The sequence below is a fragment of the Procambarus clarkii genome, chromosome 26 (assembly GCF_040958095.1).
Source record: "Procambarus clarkii isolate CNS0578487 chromosome 26, FALCON_Pclarkii_2.0, whole genome shotgun sequence".
NCBI classification, from domain to species: Eukaryota; Metazoa; Arthropoda; class Malacostraca; order Decapoda; family Cambaridae; genus Procambarus; species Procambarus clarkii.
In genome coordinates this window covers 7,321,989-7,343,098 of record NC_091175.1, presented here as the reverse complement: position 1 = coordinate 7,343,098, position 21,110 = coordinate 7,321,989, and the positions used below count along the sequence as shown (strand labels likewise).

The following is a 21,110-nucleotide window of genomic DNA, read 5'->3' as shown; positions in this document are numbered from 1 at the left end:
ATGAACATGTGAACAGTGTATGGCACTGTGAACAGGCGAGAGCTGTATGGCACTGTGTCATGATGCCTGACGAGGTATTTGTGTAAAATGGCACCGCCACCTCACCTCCATACATGTTGCTTCTTTATATTCAAATTATGTTCAATACATTAACTCAATCACATATCTACAAGTTATGTATATAGTATACATCACATGTACAAGGTATTTACACTTATCCCAGTGATTTACAGACTCCATCAGAGGGCCATCACTCTGTAAAACAATATTTACAGAATACAGTTACTAAATCTAGACCCCCCAGGCTGGCCAGGGACCCTGACTCAGGCTGGCCAGGGGCCCTGACTCAGGCTGGCCAGGGGCCCTGACTCAGGGTGGCCAGGGGCCCTGACTCAGGCTGGCCAGGGGCCTCAGACCTCTCAGGGGCATCAGGTTTTCAACCTCGTAATAATGTGGGTTTAGTGGGTCGTATCTGAAGGGTACGTCAGTGTACCCCCCTGCCCCCTGGTGTGGACCATGCCAGTGTACCCTCCTGCCCCCTGGTGTGGACCATATCAGTGTACCCTCCTGCCCCCTGGTGTGGACCATATCAGTGTACCCTCCTGCCCCCTGGTGTGGACCATGTCAGTGTACCCTCCTGCCCCCTGGTGTGGACCATATCAGTGTACCATCCTGCCCCCCTGGTGTGGACCATGTCAGTGTACCATCCTGCCCCCTGGTGTGGACCATATCAGTGTATCCTCCTGCCCCCTGGTGTGGACCATATCAGTGTACCCTCCTGCCCCCTGGTGTGGACCATATCAGTGTACCCCCCAGTCCCCTGGTGTGGACCATATCAGTGTACCCCTGACCCCCTAGTGTGGACCATATCAGTGTACCCCTGACCCCCTAGTGTGGACCTTGTCAGTGTACCCCCCTGCCCCCTGGTGTGGACCATGTCAGTGTACCATCCTGCCCCCTGGTGTGGACCATGTCAGTGTACTCTCCTGCCCCCTAGTGTGGACCATGTCAGTGTACCCTCCTGCCCCCCTGGTGTGGACCATGTCAGTGTACCCTCCTGCCCCCTGGTGTGGACCATGTCAGTGTACCCTCCTGCCCCCTGGTGTGGACCATGTCAGTGTACCCTCCTGCCCCCTGGTGTGGACCATGTCAGTGTACCCTCCTGCCCCCTGGTGTGGACCATGTCAGTGTACCCCCCTGCCCCCTGGTGTGGACCATATCAGTGTACCCCCCTGCCCCCTGGTGTGGACCATATCAGTGTACCATCCTACCCCCCTGGTGTGGACCATGTCAGTGTACCATCCTGCCCCCTGGTGTGGACCATATCAGTGTATCCTCCTGCCCCCTGGTGTGGACCATATCAGTGTACCCTCCTGCCCCCTGGCGTGGACCATATGAGTGTACCCCCCTGTCCCCTGGTGTGGACCATATCAGTGTACCCCTGACCCCCTAGTGTGGACCATATCAGTGTACCCCTGACCCCCTAGTGTGGACCATATCAGTGTACCCCTGACCCCCTAGTGTGGACCATATCAGTGTACCATCCTGCCCCCTGGTGTGGACCATATCAGTGTATCCTCCTGCCCCCCTAGTGTGGACCATATCAGTGTACCCCTGACCCCCTAGTGTGGACCATATCAGTGTACCCCCCTGTCCCCTGGTGTGGACCATATCAGTGTACCCCTGACCCCCTAGTGTGGACCATATCAGTGTACCCCTGACCCCCTAGTGTGGACCATATCAGTGTACCCCCCTGCCCCCTGGTGTGGACCATATCAGTGTATCCTCCTGACCCCCTAGTGTGGACCATATCAGTGTACCATCCTACCCCCCTGGTGTGGACCATATCAGTGTATCCTCCTGCCCCCTGGTGTGGACCATATCAGTGTACCATCCTACCCCCTAGTGTGGACCATATCAGTGTACCCCTGACCCCCTAGTGTGAACCATATCAGTGTACTCCTGACCCCCTAGTGTGGACCATATCAGTGTACCATCCTACCCCCTGGTGTGGACCACATCAGTGTACCCTCCTGCCCCCTGGTGTGGACCATGTATAGAACACTGCAGAACATGAATACAGTAACCAGCTGTTGGTCAGTTGGTTCTTATACCCGAAGTCCTCTCTAAACAGGGACCCAATACAATGTTAATTTACAAAATTAGAAACCATTGATATAAAAATTTTGACTTAACCGGCATCCAGAGTTATAACTCGGCCCCATTCCGTTCTTGCCCCGACATATACAAAATATCTCCCATTATCATCCAGTCTCTTTGATAACATTTTATATATCAAGTATTGACCCAAGTCTCAGCACGGTCAATATTTTCTTGAGGACTAGTTGAGGAGGTCCGCTGGAGGCCTTAGACGTACTGGTAGGAGACAGCGGCGTACTTGGAGACCTTTGGTGCGTTGAAGGTACCACCGTAGTTCCTGGCGTTGGCACCGTTGGTGGCCTTCCTGGCGTTGGCACCGTTGGACACCCTGACCGGCGGCTGCTGCTGTCTGGCACCGTTGCTGCCACCACCTCCACCACCTGTGTCCGTCACGTATGTCTTCATGGAGATGTGTGATGAACCTGTGTGTGGCGGGAGGATATGTGTAGTATTAGTAGTGTGTGTGTGTGTGTGTGTGTGTGTGTGTGTGTGTGTGTGTGTGTGTGTGTGTGTGTGTGTGTGTGTGTGTGTGTGTGTGTGTGTGTTTGTGTGTGTGTGTTCACACCCTACTCCCTCTCTTTCAAATTCCCTCTCTCCACATTTCATCCCCTCTCCTGTCCTACTCTTCTCCCTTTGCCCCTCTCTCTCTCTCTCTCTCTGTCATGATATAATTTAAAATGGTCAATGTGGCCGACCCCACTCAACCTATGACCCTCCCATACCACCAATTTCTCATCCTTAAAAGTTGTGTGAAACTAGCCACAAGCATCTGGGCCAGCATCCCTGAACACACAGACAAACAATAGTGACTTTTATATGTGACTCTTATAGATACATATATATTTAAGTAGCATTTGTATCTTATTATGAGTTAATACAAAATTGATACTATAGAGAAAACAGAGTTAAAGGTCAACATAAATGTTTTTTGTTTTCTTTATAAATAAGTATCTCCTAGATATGAAAGAGTAATTTCCTGTCACCTCCAGCAGGAAGGGAGAAAAATTGGGGCCACTTAGAGAGGAAATTGGAAAAGATATTTATTTAACCTTTCCACTGTGATATTCGCAAGTCTTTTAAACCGAGTGCTTCTATGTATCCTTCATCAGACAGGATGCGTGCTATACATACATGTATCCTGAGAGACAGAGAGAGAGGATGTACACATGAGAAAATATTGAAGCATTGATATGAGATATATCTCACATAAATGGGACTCACCTCCTTCCCCTCCCCCTCCCTCCTCCTCATGCACACCTACACTATACCGACTGCACCATGATGTGCAGCCCATCGTGGTGCAGTTCCTTAGTGCGTGTGTCTGGGGGAGTCCAGACACAGGTATTCGATCCCATTGCACAGCCTCAATATTTTATCATACATAGTGTTATTGTAATGATCTTTTGTCGGTGTATATGTACGCGCGCGCAGGCAAGCACGCACAAAACTACCTCGCGGCTGAGTGGACAGCGCTCTGGGTTCGTAGTCTTAAGGGCCCGAGGGGGGAGTGGGGGGGGGGCAACACAGCTCACCAGGGCCGTAACTGGCGCGTGTGTTGCTTAAGATAATAGTCCAGAATTAGAGCAGGTAACTCACCGGGGGCCAGAGGTGGTGGTTGTGGTGCAGGGGTTGTGGTGCAGGTGTTGTGGTGCAGGGGTTGTGGTGCAGGTGTTGTGGTGCAGGGGTTGTGGTGCAGGTGTTGTGGTGCAGGGGTTGTGGTGCAGGGGTTGTGGTGCAGGTGTTGTGGTGCAGGGGTTGTGGTGCAGGTGTTGTGGTGCAGGGGTTGTGGTGCAGGGGTTGTGGTGCAGGGGTTGTGGTGCAGGGGTTGTGGTGCAGGGGTTGTGGTGCAGGGGTTGTGGTGCAGGTGTTGTGGTGCAGGTGTTGTGGTGCAGGGGTTGTGGTGCAGGGGTTGTGGTGCAGGTGTTGTGGTGCAGGGGTTGTGGTGCAGGCGTTGTGGGTTGTGGCAACACCCCACAACACAATGCAGCAACTTGAGAGGTTGTGACAGATTGCTTTAAAAATTTACGACTGTCATATAGACCTTAAGAGGGAAGGGAATAGTGTCAAGGAAGATCAGACACTATAGACCTGTCACAGTCACATGCCTGAAGGAATATCACTACAAATCAACAAAACTGGGAAGTATATAGTAAGTTATACGACAACAACAAGGAAATGTATATGTTTATCTCTCAGAATGTTTGGTAATATGTTTATTGTTTGTGATGTGTGTCTATGTATGTATTAACACGATGTACTGAACGGGGTGAGAATAGCTTGAGCTACCTCATCCCTTTGTGTGTATTTTACCTCAATAAACTTATTTCAATTTCAATTTCAACAACAACAAGTTTCTGACCATCGCAGGCTATCCGGTGGAGGGTTTCAGGCGACCCAGAGCAGGAGAACCTGGTAGTGTGGACGCGGGTCACCTCTGTCGGGTCCCTCTCGTAGTGGACGCAGGGACACCACCCGGAGAACACCTTCTTAAACCCGTTGCGGAACCTGACGGGGCGTAAGAGAAGACAAGGAGGTAGACATGACAGCCAGAGTACATACGTGGGGGGGGGGGGTAAGTAGGTTGGTCAAGGGGGGCTATTTGAGCTGGGCCAAGGGCTAAGGGATGTAACCAAAGGACTATACAGCCGCCCTGACCAATAGACAAGGTGTGGTAAGATACGAATATCACGAGGGTGAGGGTATGGGAAGGAGTCTATCTTGGGAGGGAGTGAAGACTCAAGATTGACCACAAAAAACGGGAAACTGTGCAGTAAATATTATCATTACATCAAATGGCTTAGAAAGCACGACATTGGGAGGCTTTAGGGGGATAACTGAAAAAAACACAACAAAACAGTGAGCTGTGTATTTTTGCATGATAACAGCAATTAATATACAAGCATTAAAAGATGGAGTGAGGGGGGGTGTTTTTAATCATACACAACAGCATACTGTATTACCTATACACCCTATACACTCTTGAGAGCACCTCAAGTAACATACACGTGAAAATATATACATATATATATATATATATATATATATATATATATATATATAAGACTACTAGGAGGAGAGGCAGTAACTGTGATAAATAAGAAGGTATATACAAGAGAAGTGAAGGACACATGATACATACAGAAGGACACACGATACATACAGAAGGGAGAGAACCAAGCGATAAGATCACTCGTACTCTAAGCCAGGGACGCATAAAGAGAACACTCTCTTGAAACCATTACGAAATCTGTTGAGGAAAAAAAATGCAGATTAATAGCAAGAGTAATTCAAGAATGGAAAGAGGTGGAAAGAGGAAGGAGTAAAATAGAGGAAATGAGACATAGAGGGGAAAATAGAGCAATGTAACCTTGAGTGGAGAGTGTACACAAGGCTATAGAGGTTTACAACCTTGAGTGAAGAGTGTACACAAGGCTATAGAGGTTTACAACCTTGAGTGAAGAGTGTACACAAGGCTATAGAGGTTTACAACCTTGAGTGGAGAGTGTACACAAGGCTATAGAGGTTTACAACCTTGAGTGGAGAGTGTACACAAGGCTATAGAGGTTTACAACCTTGAGTGAAGAGTGTACACAAGGCTATAGAGGTTTACAACCTTGAGTGGAGAGTGTACACAAGGCTATAGAGGTTTACAACCTTGAGTGGAGAGTGTACACAAGGCTATAGAGGTTTACAACCTTGAGTGGAGAGTGTACACAAGGCTATAGAGGTTTACAACCTTGAGTGGAGAGTGTACACAAGGCTATAGAGGTTTACATAGTGAATGGAGGAGCTGTGGAAGATGAAAAGAAATAAATAAAATAAAAATAAAGTAAATTTATATAAATAAAATTGAAATAAATTTACAAAAAAAGTCTGTGAAAATAAAGAGGAACACAATCTAGACAGACTATCAGGAGAGAAGATCAAGAGAAAGGCAATGAACAGGACTAAAAAGACTGACTATCCAGAGAGACTATTAAGAGAGACTCTTAAGAGAAACTATCAAGAACAACACTATCAAGAGTCTGGAGGGTCAAAGAGCAACAAATGTCACAAAATAAAACATAAGAGACAACAAACTGCCTTCAAAATAATCCAACTCATCAACTACAAAAGTTCAAGAATAATCATTAACATATTAACAAATCATAAAGTGATTTGCACATCACACCATCAATAGTGGAGGGAACATACACAAGGGGAGGGGGTCACGGGGTGTAAAAAAAGGGGGGTAACTACAAGTGTATACATTCATACCCTATACAGCATACAACACATGTATGTATACAGTGTCCGAGACGACATATTTGAAAATGGCGCCAACCGGGGCCCCACATGGCGGGCGGCGCCTGTGCGCATGCGTAACGTACCCTTGATGATAGTAAGTCTTGGAAATATCTGTAAATATCCAATCCATCCTCCTGTTTAGATAGTACTTTTTCGTAACTATGTGCACTATAGTACAAAGATTGACGTTCTCAGCAATTAGATAGTACAAATTTGTACTATTCACGGCATAGAGTCTAGACAAAAATTCCACTAATATTAACAAACTTCAATATTCCTAGGCCTAGTATAGCACATATATGTACTATATTAGGCCTCAGATATTATGTATTAGGCCTAGGAAGGTTAGGTTAGGTTAGTTTGTCTTCGCAATATAGAAAATGGTTTTCCGGTTTGTCCAACTCAATAGTACCGATTTCTACTTTCTAATTGCGTTGTAAGTCGGTATATGTACTATGGTCCTCATCGTTACTATAAGTACTACTAACTACTGCGTAATTGCTTGAAAATTATGCAATTCGTTATAATTAGAAACAAATACTAGACTCCTGTGAGCTAGTTAATAAGGGATATTTAACTAAACATTCCACTACGGGCTCACCATAGCCCGTGCTACTTGGAACTTTTTGTTCCAGGTAGCAAAATCTTGAACAAAACGAACAACTAAACATTAGAAAAACATTCAAGACTTGTTGTTAAAGATTCGCTACCTGGAACAAAGTTCAAAGTAGCACGGGCTATGGTGAGCCCGTAGTACCTTTAGAGATTCAAGACTATTGAAACGTCATTGGGGTTGAAGGAACTAGTGTGGCGCCTTGGGTGGAGTGGAATAAGACTTAGACTTTGTAATAATACTTTGGTGATTATCTTGTGATGGTTTCGGGGCTTAGCGTCCCCGCGGCCCGGTCCTCGACCAGGCCTTCTATACATGTGATGAATACATACTTTCCCCAACTCTACATATCATTAAGTATATTCATGAATAATTCATTCATGAATCTTCATTCTTATACAGAATTACAATGTTCTTAGCAAATTAATTAGTTTTATTAGTGCCCTAATTAACATTTGTACGTTAAGTTAATTACCCCACACCTTAGCGAGGGTACAATGGCGTGCACAATCCTCCAGCCGGGTACAGGTTAGGTATTTATAGTTAATTGTTCCTTAAACCAGATGAGATTCATGTGCGTCTGAGACATGCAGCGTTCACTCAGTGAGATATTCTTCGTCTGGCACTGAGGCGTAGGATTCACCCCCACTACTGCTGATCCTCACACTGCCTCGAATCCCGCTATCCCTGACACGTCAGGATACACATGTCTAGCCCTAACAGCGGAGGGAACAGCCACAGGGTAGGGAGGATAGCGGAAGGAACAGCCACAGGGTAGGGAAGGATAGCAGAGGGAACAGCCACAGGGTAGGGAGGGATAGGGGGAGGGAACAGCCACAGGGTAGGGGAGGATAGCAGAGGGAACAGCCACAGGGTAGGGGAGGATAGGGGGAGGGAAGGTGTACTAAGCTATGTTAGAAGACAGCTATGAATAGGTCCACGCATGCGCAGCCACCACAGCAAATGTCCCTATCCTATTCCCCAGGCCCACACACACACACACACACACACACACACACACACACACACACACACACACACACACACACACACACACACACACACACACACACACACACCGGCTACCTCCTAACAGAGGTCAATATCTGGCCGCTTAATGGTCAATACGCACGACAAACACGAGACCTTCCCTGTGTTTAGAACCCCGCAATATTTTACACAAACGTTTTACGACACAAACACGCTCCTCCAACACAACACCAGCACACGAACACATCAACAAATTTCTCCGCATTAACATTTAAAAATAAGAGTTTGTGGCAAAAGACAACATGCTGATATGTAAACACAACATTCATCAGATGTGTAAACACAATACTCATTAGATGACTGTTTCAGTCCAATTAAGAAGTCACAGTTTACCCAGCAGTGAATGTACTAACCAAGTGTGTCTTACGAGAGTAGCTCTGGACGGCATATTGATCTATTTTAGTCAATATGTTCAGGATCAATTGAATACAATTTAATGTTTTTATTCAGTGATGTTATTAAGGTGTTGACAGTTATATATTAGTTTTTAACATCAACCTTAGCTAATTTTAACTTGCCTCAGAATTATGCGAGAAATAAATAAAAGAAGGAAATTGAGACTTATATGGGGAAAAAATCATTTTAGAAAGATGTATATATATATATATATATATATATATATATATATATATATATATATATATATATATATATATATATATATATATAAAACACAAAAATATATATATAAAAATATATATTTTTATAAAATATAAAATATTATATATATATAAACACAAAAAACACCTGTATTTTGTTATATACAAAAACAAACACACACTCTCCTAACACGCACGGTGACTGAGGACCTTCGATTCGTGTGACATCTTTACGAACACTTCATCAATACTATTCGTCCGTATTTATTTGCAACCCGTCCTCAGATTAGGTTCATTCCATCCAGCGGTCGACCCCAAAGACGCATTCATCAATTTTAACATGATCTTCATTCAAAATAAAAAATTTCGCGAATGTAAATTAATATTGTTATATATTAGCATATTGTGCATATATAGGCATAGGTTAGGTTAGGTGTTTAGGTTCTTTTGGCAATTATTTGCATTTGTAGTACGTGGGTGAAGCATTTACAGCGTTGTGGTTCGAACAAAAGTCGTTAGCGAACAGCCCGTCCTCTAAACAAAGACGCAAAGTCCATTCCATGCACCCGCCAAACCAGCTGTTTATGAATGAAAAACGGTTTACACACGACTCACAACTGATGACGTCCGAACACTTCCGGAATAAGTGCTTCACTGACGACTTTTATTCGAACCACAACGCTGTAAATGCTTTACCCACGTACTACAAATACTCGCCAACAGAACCTAAACACCTAACCTAACCTATGCCTATATATGCATAATATGCTAATATATTACAATATTAATTTATATTTGAGAAAATTCCCGTTTTGAATGAACAGCATGTTAAAATTTATGAATGCATGTGTGGGGTGGACCGGTACATGTAATGGCCTTGAGGTAAGGACGGGTTGCGTTTCTCAACCTTTTTACCCTCGGAATATTTCACACTCGGAACACTTTAGATAAACACACGCGGCTTTTTGGGTAAAGTGAAATGAGATGGTTTCTATCTTTGCTCTTGATAAGTTAAATGAAAAAAGTAAAACACAAAAATTACTTAAAAATACATTTGCATGATTAGAATTAGTTTATGTATGATGCGCAATCCCTAGTTACCTGAGGGCTCCACGGGGACACGAAGGGAAGGGAACTATGAGGGGGGAAAGCGCCAAGCCACCACGACTATATAGCACTGGGAAGCGGTCAGGATATAAGGCCTTGGGGTGGGACGGAGGGAAGGAATAGGAAGAGCGGTCTTAGTGTGTGTGCCGAGAGCAACAGCGGCAGAGGACTCGACCGTGCGGTAAATAAGGGCCGGTGGACCGTCCGAGATATATACTCACTTTTCAGAAAATCCTGTATTTTTTTTTATCCCGCTGCGAGGAAATAAGAGCGAGAGCGTTTACCGGAAAAACTTTGGAGCGAGCATCCCGGAGCAGCGTTGACAGGACGAGGCACGGCGGGGATTATGACCGGACATCACTCGTCCTGACCATCACTACCAACGGTGTTGTCACCGGGACTTTATGTACTCCCGTCGGCCGAATGGACTCCCGCCCTCTGTCGGCCGTCCAGGTTCACCACCGTCACAATCAGACTGGTTTTAAAATGGCGCTGAATTTAATGAAATCCAGGGGTTCGGATACTTGTTCCCAGACATATTGAAATACTAAACAAGACCCAAAAACTGGCGGTGGCCTTACCAAACCTCTCACCTCCCGTAATGGCGGGAACACGGAGGGGCGAAACATATTGTAAAGACCTCCTGAAGGACCGTAACCACACGAGGGTCTGTCATTGAAGTCTTGGCAACATGGTTAAGCACACTTGTTGCAATTGTTGTCTTGCAAGCACCTCTAGCGAGGCCGGATCGTCTCCGTAGAGCGCCCAGCACACCTTCACTGCTCTGTGCCGCCCTCCATGTCGGCTCCTTCACCTCAAACTTTATGTCATTGTGTTTTTTAGTGTTATAAAGTTTATCTTAACACGTGTGTGCTCTCTCCTGAAGGCTGACAGGCCTCTCTGGCTGCCTCCGTCCCTTGGCCTGCCTTGCAGTGTTACCAGAAGTCTCGCTTAGTGTTCTCTTCCAGTGTTGCCAAGCAGGCGTGGGTAGTTACTGCCACTAATCACCTGGCGGATGGTTGTATTGTTATTTAATTGTGTAATCTTCATCAGTATTCTCGTGTGTTTGGTGTGAGAGTCTTGCTGGTAGCCTCTCTTATGTTTCCCGGTGTGTGTGTGTGGGTGGGAGTCAGTATGTTAGAGAGAGAGAGAGAGAGAGAGAGAGAGAGAGAGAGAGAGAGAGAGAGAGAGAGAGAGAGAGAGAGAGAGAGAGAGACAGAGACAGAGAGAGAGAGAGAGAGAGAGAGAGAGAGAGAGAGAGAGAGAGAGAGAGAGAGAGAGAGAGAGAGAGCGCTAAGTTAACTAGCTGTTCTGCGGTAATTATCCTGCGGTAGGTTTTCTGGGTAAGAGAAGGTCCCTTCATACACACCCCACACACACGCACACCAACACACACACCCACACAAACGCACCCACACACACACACACACCCCACACACACACACACACACACACACACACCAACACCCACACACACACACCCACACACACACACACACACACACACACACCAACACACACACACCCACACACACACACCCACACACCCCACACACACATACTCCGAGGATAATAATTAAATTCAGGAGGAGAATGAGGACTAAGAGGACACGAGAGATGGTCGAGGAACTAGCAGCCGTGGCAAGAGAGGAGTGGCGCCTCATACTCGGGTCTGACCATAGGTGCCGTGCTCCAAGATGGTCTCCTGGTCACCTGAAACACCTGGCAAGACACGGCAAAGTCTCCTGGTCACCTGAAACACCTGGCAAGACACGGCAAAAAACATGGGCATTCCCCACCACGATTTCCTGTCACAGCTGAAATGTGAAATATTACGTGCGAGTTAGAATCATCTTGGGAGGCAAAATGTGATTTAGAAACAAAAGCAACATTCATCAACAAAGAGGGGGATCGGTCTATGGTTTAGTTTACAGGGGTTAGTCTACAGTGGTGAGTTTACAGTGGTGAGTCTACAGAGGTGAGTCTACACTGGTGAGTCTACAGTGGTGAGTCTACAGAGGTGAGTCTACAGTAGTGAGTCTACAGAGATGAGACTACAGAGGTGAGTCTACAGTAGTGAGTCTACAGAAGTGAGTCTACAGAGGTGAGTGTACACAGGTGACTCTACAAGAGCCACCCTACGAGGCTCTACATTATGGGAACCTAGCTACAGAATAAACAAATCTAAATAAGATTTAAAAAAGTGCATCTCTACAAATTATATTTTTACCAATAAGAACCAAAAACCATGACCTTACACACACAATGAACGATAATAAGACAATAATGCAAACTAAAATAGAGTCCCATGAAAATAAAATAAAAAATAGAATGAATAAAACCCCCCAAAAAAGGCAGATACGACTCAAAAGAGAAACAGGAAGAGAAACAGAAGGAAGTAAAGATTAGCGCAGACGAAGAATCAGCAAAAGCAGTGGAGATAGAGAAATAATCAAGGCACATAAGATTATAACAGTGATATATTGACCAGTATACCAGAAATAAAACCAACGTTTTAAATGCTTAATTAAATACTTGGATCATGCTTCACTTAGGTGCTAAGCTTAGTCAATCAACACCTCTCTACCTGTTATCAAAGCACACAGGTACAATGGGTTATATTACATGGAGAACATTGTGTGAGGGGGGGGGGTGAGGATCATACTAGTAGGAGTGGTGTGAGGGGTGAGGACCATAATGTGAGTTGTGTGGAGGGTGAGGATCATACTGTGAGGAGTGGTGTGAGGGATGAGGGCCATACTGTGAGGAGTTATGTGGGGGGTGAGGGCCATACTGTGAGGAGCAGTGTGAGGGGAGTGAGGAGCAGTGTGAGGATGAGGTGTGTATGAGGCGCGAGGCAGGAGGGTGCAGAAGCATACACAACAAGCATACTGAGGCCGGAGTATATGACATACTCACCACACCAGGGTAGTGTGACAAGCGAAGGTGTCCAGCATGCACGCCTTACCAAGTGTGTCTGACTTTCTTTAGTTCATATATTGCTGTTGTTGTTGTTTTACAATCGGCTACCCGGAACTTAAAAAAAAAAGTCCATGTAGCACGGGCTATGGTGAGCCCGTAATTTTCGCATTGATTTTAGTCTTTTGTTTTAATACCATTATCTTGGTGGCGGATATAGATGCGCAATGTTCACTAGTGAGTCCCATTCTTCAACTGCTTTTTTAGCTATTGTAGTCGCTGTGGCTTTTGCATCTAATTAATTAGATGCAAAATTAATCAACATTAATCCAACGACAGCTGCTGTCGTTGGATTAATGTAGAGTTTGATGCGCAGGGCTTCAGTAGCTTCACATTCCAGTAAGTAGTGCAATAGTGGCGCCTCTGCTTCTATTCCACAGATATGACACTCTTTAACTATTGGGTTCATTACCTCCCAGCAGCACTTGTAACCAAGTCTGAGTCTGTGTATGGCTACTGCAATGTCTCTGGATATCTTTTTGTCAGGCTTGAAAGAGTAGTTCCCAGTGGCTTGTTCGTACCATATCGCAGTGGATCTTCCCTCCGCTACTTTGGCTCTGTGGCGACTTTTGATAGTTGGGAGTATTTTCTTCTTGATTTGCTCCTTAATCTGTGAAAAACTTGGAGGTATTTGAACCTGTACAACAGGTAGAGCAGTGGCAGTTTTTGCTAGTGAGTCTGTTTATATAGCCTGGTGTTGTTTATATAGTCTGGTGTTGTTTATATAGTCTGGTGTTGTTTATATAGTCTGGTGTTGTTTATATAGTCTGGTGTAGTTTATATAGCCTGGTGTTGTTTATATAGCCTGGCGTTGCTCATATAGCGTCGTCTTGTGTATATAACCGTCATATTAATGAATGGCACGACGGATGGTGCCACAATATGGCACGATGCCACGCTTGCCATAATGGCGTATCGTATCACAGTTGCCATACTGGCGCACGGTGCCACCGTCGTCATAATTAAATCAGTGTTCCTTGGCTTGGCGGAGAATATTTAATCTGGAGACAAAAGACGGTGGTAATGGGTGGGGGGGTGAAGGGGGGGTGGTATTGGTGTGCGCTAATTGGTTATTTGAAACTGTTGTCGCCGGGAGCGTCCCTCGCCCCGTCCCTTGTCCGGCCGGGGCGGAGCCACAGGGGAATAGGGAGCAGGATAGGAGCCACAGGGGGAAAAGGGAGCAGGATAAGAGCCACAGGCTAGGGGACAGAGCAAGAGTCACAAGTGATAGACATGATATAAGAGTCGTAGGTGAATAGAAAACGGTGGGGTGACGGGTGAAGGGGGGAGACTTACCTGTTGTTAAGCCAGCAGTAAATCATGGGATTGTACATGGAATTGGACATAGCGAGCCAGTAGATGGCCAGGTAGGTCTCCTGGATGTAGTCAGTGTGGGCGATCTCTGGCATCTGTAGGGGGGAGAGAGAGACACCATCAGTCACCTTGAGACGTAAATAGTGCCAAAAATGCTCTCAAGGATAAATTCTGTTACTGAAGAAAGACATATTTACGGACATACATGTGTCACGTATATTTTTTTTATACTGTGATATCGATGAAAGGTATTTGACACACTTTCACGATACCAATATCGTCTATCACAGTGTCTTGGCACTGATATGCATATTGTTTAACTGTTGAATATTATTTTGATATCATAATACTTATTGGCTTTGATATCGTTATGATCACCGTCTGATAACAGTCCTATCCGGCCTCAGGAGTCATTTTACCAACCTAGAAAGATCGCTAACACACAAGAAAGTAACTGACCACCAGTCGGCAACATCCTAAATTACTCTCAGATTAGTAACTTTAAAGAATAAATTAAGGGTTGGATTAAAAACTAATTTAAATATCCAACCCCCCCAAAAATGTTGTAACTTAATTAAATAACTGAGACAGAGTTTAAAATTAAGAGTTTAAATTTCGAAGTTTGAAAGAAAGATTAACTATGGCAAATGGCTTATTAAATGTAAGTTAAAATGTTCGCCATGAATTCCGAAAGAAAAATGAAAGCAGAATGAACTTTCGTGTTTAATGAACACGTTATCAAAAATCAAATAACCGAAACACAACTCTTGAATATATAGGCAGAAAAGAGACATTTCTTTCAGTTATATATATATATATATATATATATATATATATATATATATATATATATATATATATATATATATATATATATATATATATATATATATATATATATATATAACAGAAAATTTTAGATATATGATTCTGGCACGAATCTACTCGATATTCCTTATGTTTTTCTTCACTGAAGTATGAAGTTGAAAAATTAACTCTCCAAAGTTCATTTTTTACTTTTTATTGGGTCTGACGCCTAGTGATGCGTTTCGTAAAGTTACTCCTCACATTTCCAAAGACAAATTCTACAGTAACCGCTGGGAGCCTCCTATCAACAAATGCACACCAGCACGCCTTAACATATTCCTAAATGCAAGAAGATCTGGACTCACAAGTCCAAAAGTCCACAACTCAAGTCCCGGGCCCCGCCCCCCCCCCAGCAACCAACCACTCCACACATAGTTGGCCAGAGACGTAAACTTAGATAAGTTGCGTCAGGTCCGAAAAAACTTTTTTTTAACCATCGCTGCAACTTTGGACAATTATATAGCACTAAAGACCCGGCCGCAGAGGTATTTAACGACTGGGGGAAGGAGGTGGGGGGGCCTCTTACCTCAAGGGTAAGAGGGGGGGTCCTCTTATCTCAAGGGTAAGAGGGAGGTCCTTTTACCTCAAGGGTAATGGGTTTTAGGCGCGTTTTAAGCTTTAGTTTAAGGAAATTTGAAGGGGAAACTAAAAAAAATTCGGCTTAGTAAGTAAATCGCTTCTGAATTATTTTCTCGTTACCTTTGATTAGTAATTTATGCTTTTCTCTTTTATCCACCTTGTTGGTTATATGTTTCTTTAGCTCTGTGTGTTTATAAACGCCTCAGTCTCCCTTTCTGAACGCCTCCGCTTCGTTCTGAACGCCTCCGCTTCGTTCTGAATGCCTCCGCTTCGTTCTGAACGCTTCCGCCTCGCTCTGAACGTCTCCGCCTTGCTCTGAACGCCTCCGCCTTGCTCTGAACTCCTCCATCTCTGTGGGCGTCCGTGTGAGTCCTGTGAGCTCGTCTCTGTCACACACAGGTTCTGGCCACTAACCTTGGCTTCTCACCACCCACCACCACTACTCTGCCACCCACCACCTCTACTCCGCCACCCACCACCACTACTCCGCCACCCACCACCACTACTCTGCCACCCACCACCTCTACTCCGCCACCCACCACCACTACTCCGCCACCCACCACCACTACTCCGCCACGCACCACCACTACTCCGCCACCCACGACCTCCCTGAGGCAAACTACAAACATCCAATCTGTTCCGAATTCTTTTCATCTCAAGCATTTTCCTTTTTCATTTTTAGAGTTTTTTCTTGTGTGTTCACTCCCCTTACCTGTCTCACTCCCCTCACCTGTCTCACCCCTCACCTGCCTCACCCCCCTACAGGACAACTTACCAGATTGAAGAGGATGAAGCAGACATGATAGGGCAGCCAACAGATGGCGAATATCGTCACGACCACAATCATCATCTTCACCACCTGCAACAACAACACGCTGTATTATACATTATCCTTATACAATATTTGGCTTAGAAATGTATACGTGTATCCAGTTAATACACGACGTATGCAACACATACTCAATAGTGCCCAGACTCCACACAGACCCCTCTGCTGCCATGTCAAACCCTTCCCTTTCCCTACCTTTCCTTCCCTCCCTTCCACTTCCCTTGGTTATCTTACCTTCCTTTTCGACCTGATGCTCTCCACCTGCCGCGGCGTCTGCTCCCCAATGCTGCGGCTGCCCCACAGCGTCAAGCCGATCCTCGCGTACGTGAACCCCATACACAGCAAGGGTAGTATGTAGGTCAACACCATCAACACCACTGTATGTCTGGTAGGGAGGGAGGGAGGAGGGTGAAGGGTGTGCGTTAAAGAGGCTACAAGGGACTCCAGTCAATATTCCAGACAGAATTTTGCAATGGGACACCAATGGTGTAGAGATGACATCCCGGGTGCAAGTGAGACATCAGCATGACCTCGGATGTCATAAGCTTCTTCACCGATACTGATATATTATGTCTCAGTGACAGTGAAGACTCTTAGCTCAAGCGTATGATAATAATGTTAACATCATGTCATTTATCTATTATTAACATGTAGAATCTTAATTATAGACTCAAACATATATATATATATATATATATATATATATATATATATATATATATATATATATATATATATATATCTATATATATATATGTTGTGTACTGTATAATATATATATATATATATATATATATATATATATATATATGATTACTCACCTGTTGGTATACCTGTTTGTAAAATAAAAACAAAATGAATAATGTATTGGTTGTTAGTGATTGATGTTAAATGCTGTTAGATCCCAGTGTTCAGGGCAGGTGTTGAGAGTGTTGAGAGTGTGTTGAGAGTGTTGAGAGTGTGTTGAGAGTGTTGAGAGTGTTGAGAGTGTTAGAGTGTGTTGAGAGTGTGTTGAGAGTGTTGAGAGTGTGTTGAGAGTGTTGAGAGTGTTGAGAGTGTTAGAGTATGTTGAGAGTGTGTTGAGAGTGTTGAGAGTGTGTTGAGAGTGTTGAGAGTGTGTTGAGAGTGTTGAGAGTGTGTTGAGAGTGTTAGAGTGTGTTGAGAGTGTGTTGAGAGTGTGTTGAGAGTGTGTTGAGAGTGTTGAGAGTGTGTTGAGAGTGTGTTGAGAGTGTGTTGAGAGTGTTAGAGTGTGTTGAGAGTGTGTTGAGAGTGTGTTGAGAGTGTGTTGAGAGTGTTAGAGTGTGTTGAGAGTGTGTTGAGAGTGTGTTGAGAGTGTTAGAGTGTGTTGAGAGTGTGTTGAGAGTGTGTTGAGAGTGTGTTGAGAGAGTGTTAGAGTGTGTTGAGAGTGTGTTGAGAGTGTGTTGAGAGTGTGTTGAGAGTGTTGAGAGTGTGTTGAGAGTGTTGAGAGTGTGTTGAGAGTGTTGAGAGTGTTGAGAGTGTGTTGAGAGTGTTAGAGTGTGTTGAGAGTGTTGAGAGTGTGTTGAGAGTGTTGAGAGTGTGTTGAGAGAGTGTTGAGAGTATTAGAGTGTGTTGACAGTGAGTAAGAGCGTTAACTGTGTAAAAATTTGTTGACTCTAAAAAGGTATTAAGAGTGTGTTCGGAGTGTTCAAGTGTTGAAAGTGTGTTAAGAGTACGCTAAGAATATACATACATAGTGAGTGCGTTAAGAGTGCGTGACCAGGGACCATATCTTACAAGATAGCAAGTGAGATGGACTGCTCACAATGCCCTGTAGAGAAAAGTGCCCTCATATTTATTCATGAGTGCATTATGAGGCTGTGGCCGGCCTCGGGAACTCATTTCTCAAGCGAATTGAAATTGGGTTCGTGAGGGGAAATTCCTCATTTTTTTCAGCGAATGAGATATTTCTTATATAATTATTATTTAACGTGTAACATTTATGCACTTAACTTGAGAATCTTTTACGACATGAGAAGAAATTTGAATAGATGAGAAAAATAGCGATTATCTCATAGATAATTATTATGAGGGGTTATGAGGCAAGAACCTCACGGTGCCTCCATTTATTGTGAGGAAGAGTAAGGTGACCTTCCGCTGGGAACAGTTTTGATATTCTAATGGATCTAAGATATGAGGTTAAGTTACCTCATTTGTTAAGCATGTTATCTTATCTTTCGAGAGAATGAGTATTTTTATCCTTAATGAGGTTGAAGATTATTTACTTGGGGTGACTTGGGGTGACCTGGGGTGACCTGGGGTGACCTGGGAGGAGAAGGGGAGCTCGGAGCGGCGTCTACGACTCACAAATGAGCGTTGCATGACCGTGTATATGAGTAAGCGATGAGTAACTCACAGCTGATAGCTAGCGACACGCACTCATGACTGCCTCGTGACACGCCCGTGTCCTCACACTGATGCATGGGGACACGACACAGCTCCGTGGCTCCGGCCCCCGACACTACACTACTGCAGGTGTGTGTGTGTGTGTGTGTGTGTCAGAAGATAAGATGTAGCGGGCAAACACACACCTGTGTTGGCCCCTTCACACCTGGCCAACACGACACATCAAGGGGGCCATGTTGACCTAAGCTCATTGCCCTGCCTATAACTGTCGTTCTTAAGTGTCCCGTGTCGTCTTGTGAGCCTCTTCACTCTCTTCGGCGTTGGCTCTGTACTTCATCAAATTAAATTCTCTAACTGATGCTTGATCAGGAGAGAGAGAGAGAGAGAGAGAGAGAGAGAGAGAGAGAGAGAGAGAGAGAGAGAGAGAGAGAGAGAGAGAGAGAGAGAGAGAGAGAGAGAGACAGAGAGAGAGAGAGAGAGAGAGAGAGAGAGAGAGAGAGAGAGAGAGAGAGAGAGAGAGAGAGAGAGAGAGAGAGAGAGAGAGAGAGAGAGAGAGAGAGAGAGAGAGAGAGAGAGAGAGAGAGAGAGAGAGAGAGAGAGAGAGAGAGAGAGAGAGAGAGAGAGAGAGAGAGAGAGAGAGAGAGAGAGAGAGAGAGAGAGAGAGAGAGAGAGACAGACAGACAGAGAGAGAGAGAGAGAGAGAGAGAGAGAGAGAGAGAGAGAGAGAGAGAGAGAGAGAGAGAGAGAGAGAGAGAGAGAGAGAGAGAGAGAGAGAGAGTGAGACAGAGAGAGAGAGACAGAAACAGAAAGACAGCGACAGAGAGTGAGACAGAGAGAGAGACAGAAAGACAGAGATAGAGAGAGAGAGAGAGAGAGAGAGAGAGAGAGAGAGAGAGAGAGAGAGAGAGAGAGAGAGAGAGAGAGAGAGAGAGAGAGAGAGAGCACTAAGGTACACAACAAAGGTCAAACAAATGAGAGAAGAGCAACACTCTGATGATGATGGTGAGAGAGAGGGCGGCACACGACCAGAGTACCAGGCCTTCCACACAACAATGTGGGCGCTCGAGCGAGAGCGATTGTGCACGCAAGCGACAGTTGAACGCCAAGGACAAGATGGCAGCAGTGCTGCAAGGGGCCGCCCACCGGCACCTCGCAGGTATAAGACACTCTGTAACGAGTCCCTCTATAAGAAGCTCTATAAGAAGTGACGCTCTATAAGGAGTGAAACCCGCCCTGCATGCATACAGAGCTCTATGGAACCCAGAGTCCCTCACAGGAAAGCAAAACCCCCCATGAACAAATCCACAAGGGCCGTGACGAGGGTTCGAACCTACGTCCGAAAGGATCCCAGACGCTGCCTTAATCGACTGAGCTACTTGCCCTTGTGGATTTGTTCATTTGATGCATCAGGCTATTGTGATTTCTGTATGTAAAAAAAACCCATTTCCTCGCCCCCATGGAGGCAGGAACGGACATGAACTAATTACAACTTGTGCAGCCAGTTATTCACAAAACATTATCACATACGTATATAAATATATTTTTAAATATATTGTGAACATTGGGGGGTAGAGATGATGTGATGTAATCTCTCTTTTATATTATATTAAATCCAGCGCATTTCGGTTCAGTAAATCTGAGTTATTGAAAAATATATATTTTAATGTCAACAATTCCCAAAACCAGGATGTGTAATACTGACACTCTGGGAAAGTGGGTGAATACATATTGATTTACATATGTATTATATTCATATTTTAATCCTTTGTTTAGAACCAAAAGCTTCGTATCCTTTAAGTATTGGTGATGCAAGGATAGATTATTAGAAGGAAAGGCTTGCAAAGGATATGAGACAGACTAATAATAGGGATATGACTGTCTTCATTTCCTGACTGGGAAGTGAGAGCAGACTAGGAGCTGGGATACGATGCTTGAGTGAGGGAACGGTGCCCAATCAATCGGACCAGTGGGCATCGAACGCCGACCCTACACGAAACGAGGCCATCGGTGTGCCGACCAATGCAAAGTGAAGGAGTGGTGGTGGTGGGTCAGAGGCTGCCTCTCCTCCTAACAGCACGTCGCATTTCGACTTATACTCTACTTAAGGCCAAAAATCACCGTACTAGAAAATAATAGCAGCTCGTGAAATTGACACACACAACTTGAGAATAAGCCTCGACTTGAGAATGGTCCAGGACGGACCGAAACGTCGTCGTCCCTTCACCTTCTAGTGTGTGGTCTGGTCAACATACTTTAGCCACGTTATTGTGACTCATCGCCTGACACACACAATCCCCGTTTTCTGTTTTAGGTCCTCTGGAAGACTAGGATAAAGGGGTCACTTCAGTACGAGAGTGTCTTG

At 44.8% G+C, this 21,110-nt stretch overlaps 1 protein-coding gene across 2 annotated transcripts in view; it reads right to left on the bottom strand.

The window, feature by feature from the left end:
- Positions 1–1,690: 1,690 nt before the first annotated feature.
- Positions 1,691–21,110, bottom strand: part of LOC123756730 (tachykinin-like peptides receptor 99D) — a 102,342-nt gene continuing 82,922 nt past the window's right edge. Inside the window, exons 3-7 of one of the 2 annotated variants that reach the window (XM_045740010.2) lie at positions 16,619–16,769; positions 16,331–16,414; positions 14,092–14,204; positions 4,520–4,665; positions 1,691–2,582 (exon numbers count right to left, since the gene is read on the bottom strand). In XM_045740010.2, the coding sequence (XP_045595966.1) occupies positions 2,368–2,582; positions 4,520–4,665; positions 14,092–14,204; positions 16,331–16,414; positions 16,619–16,769 (709 nt within the window). In that variant the 3' untranslated portion in view covers positions 1,691–2,367. Of the gene's footprint in view, positions 2,583–4,519; positions 4,666–5,320; positions 5,408–14,091; positions 14,205–16,330; positions 16,415–16,618; positions 16,770–21,110 lie in introns of those variants that run through there. The other variant, XM_045740012.2, reaches the window with a different exon arrangement.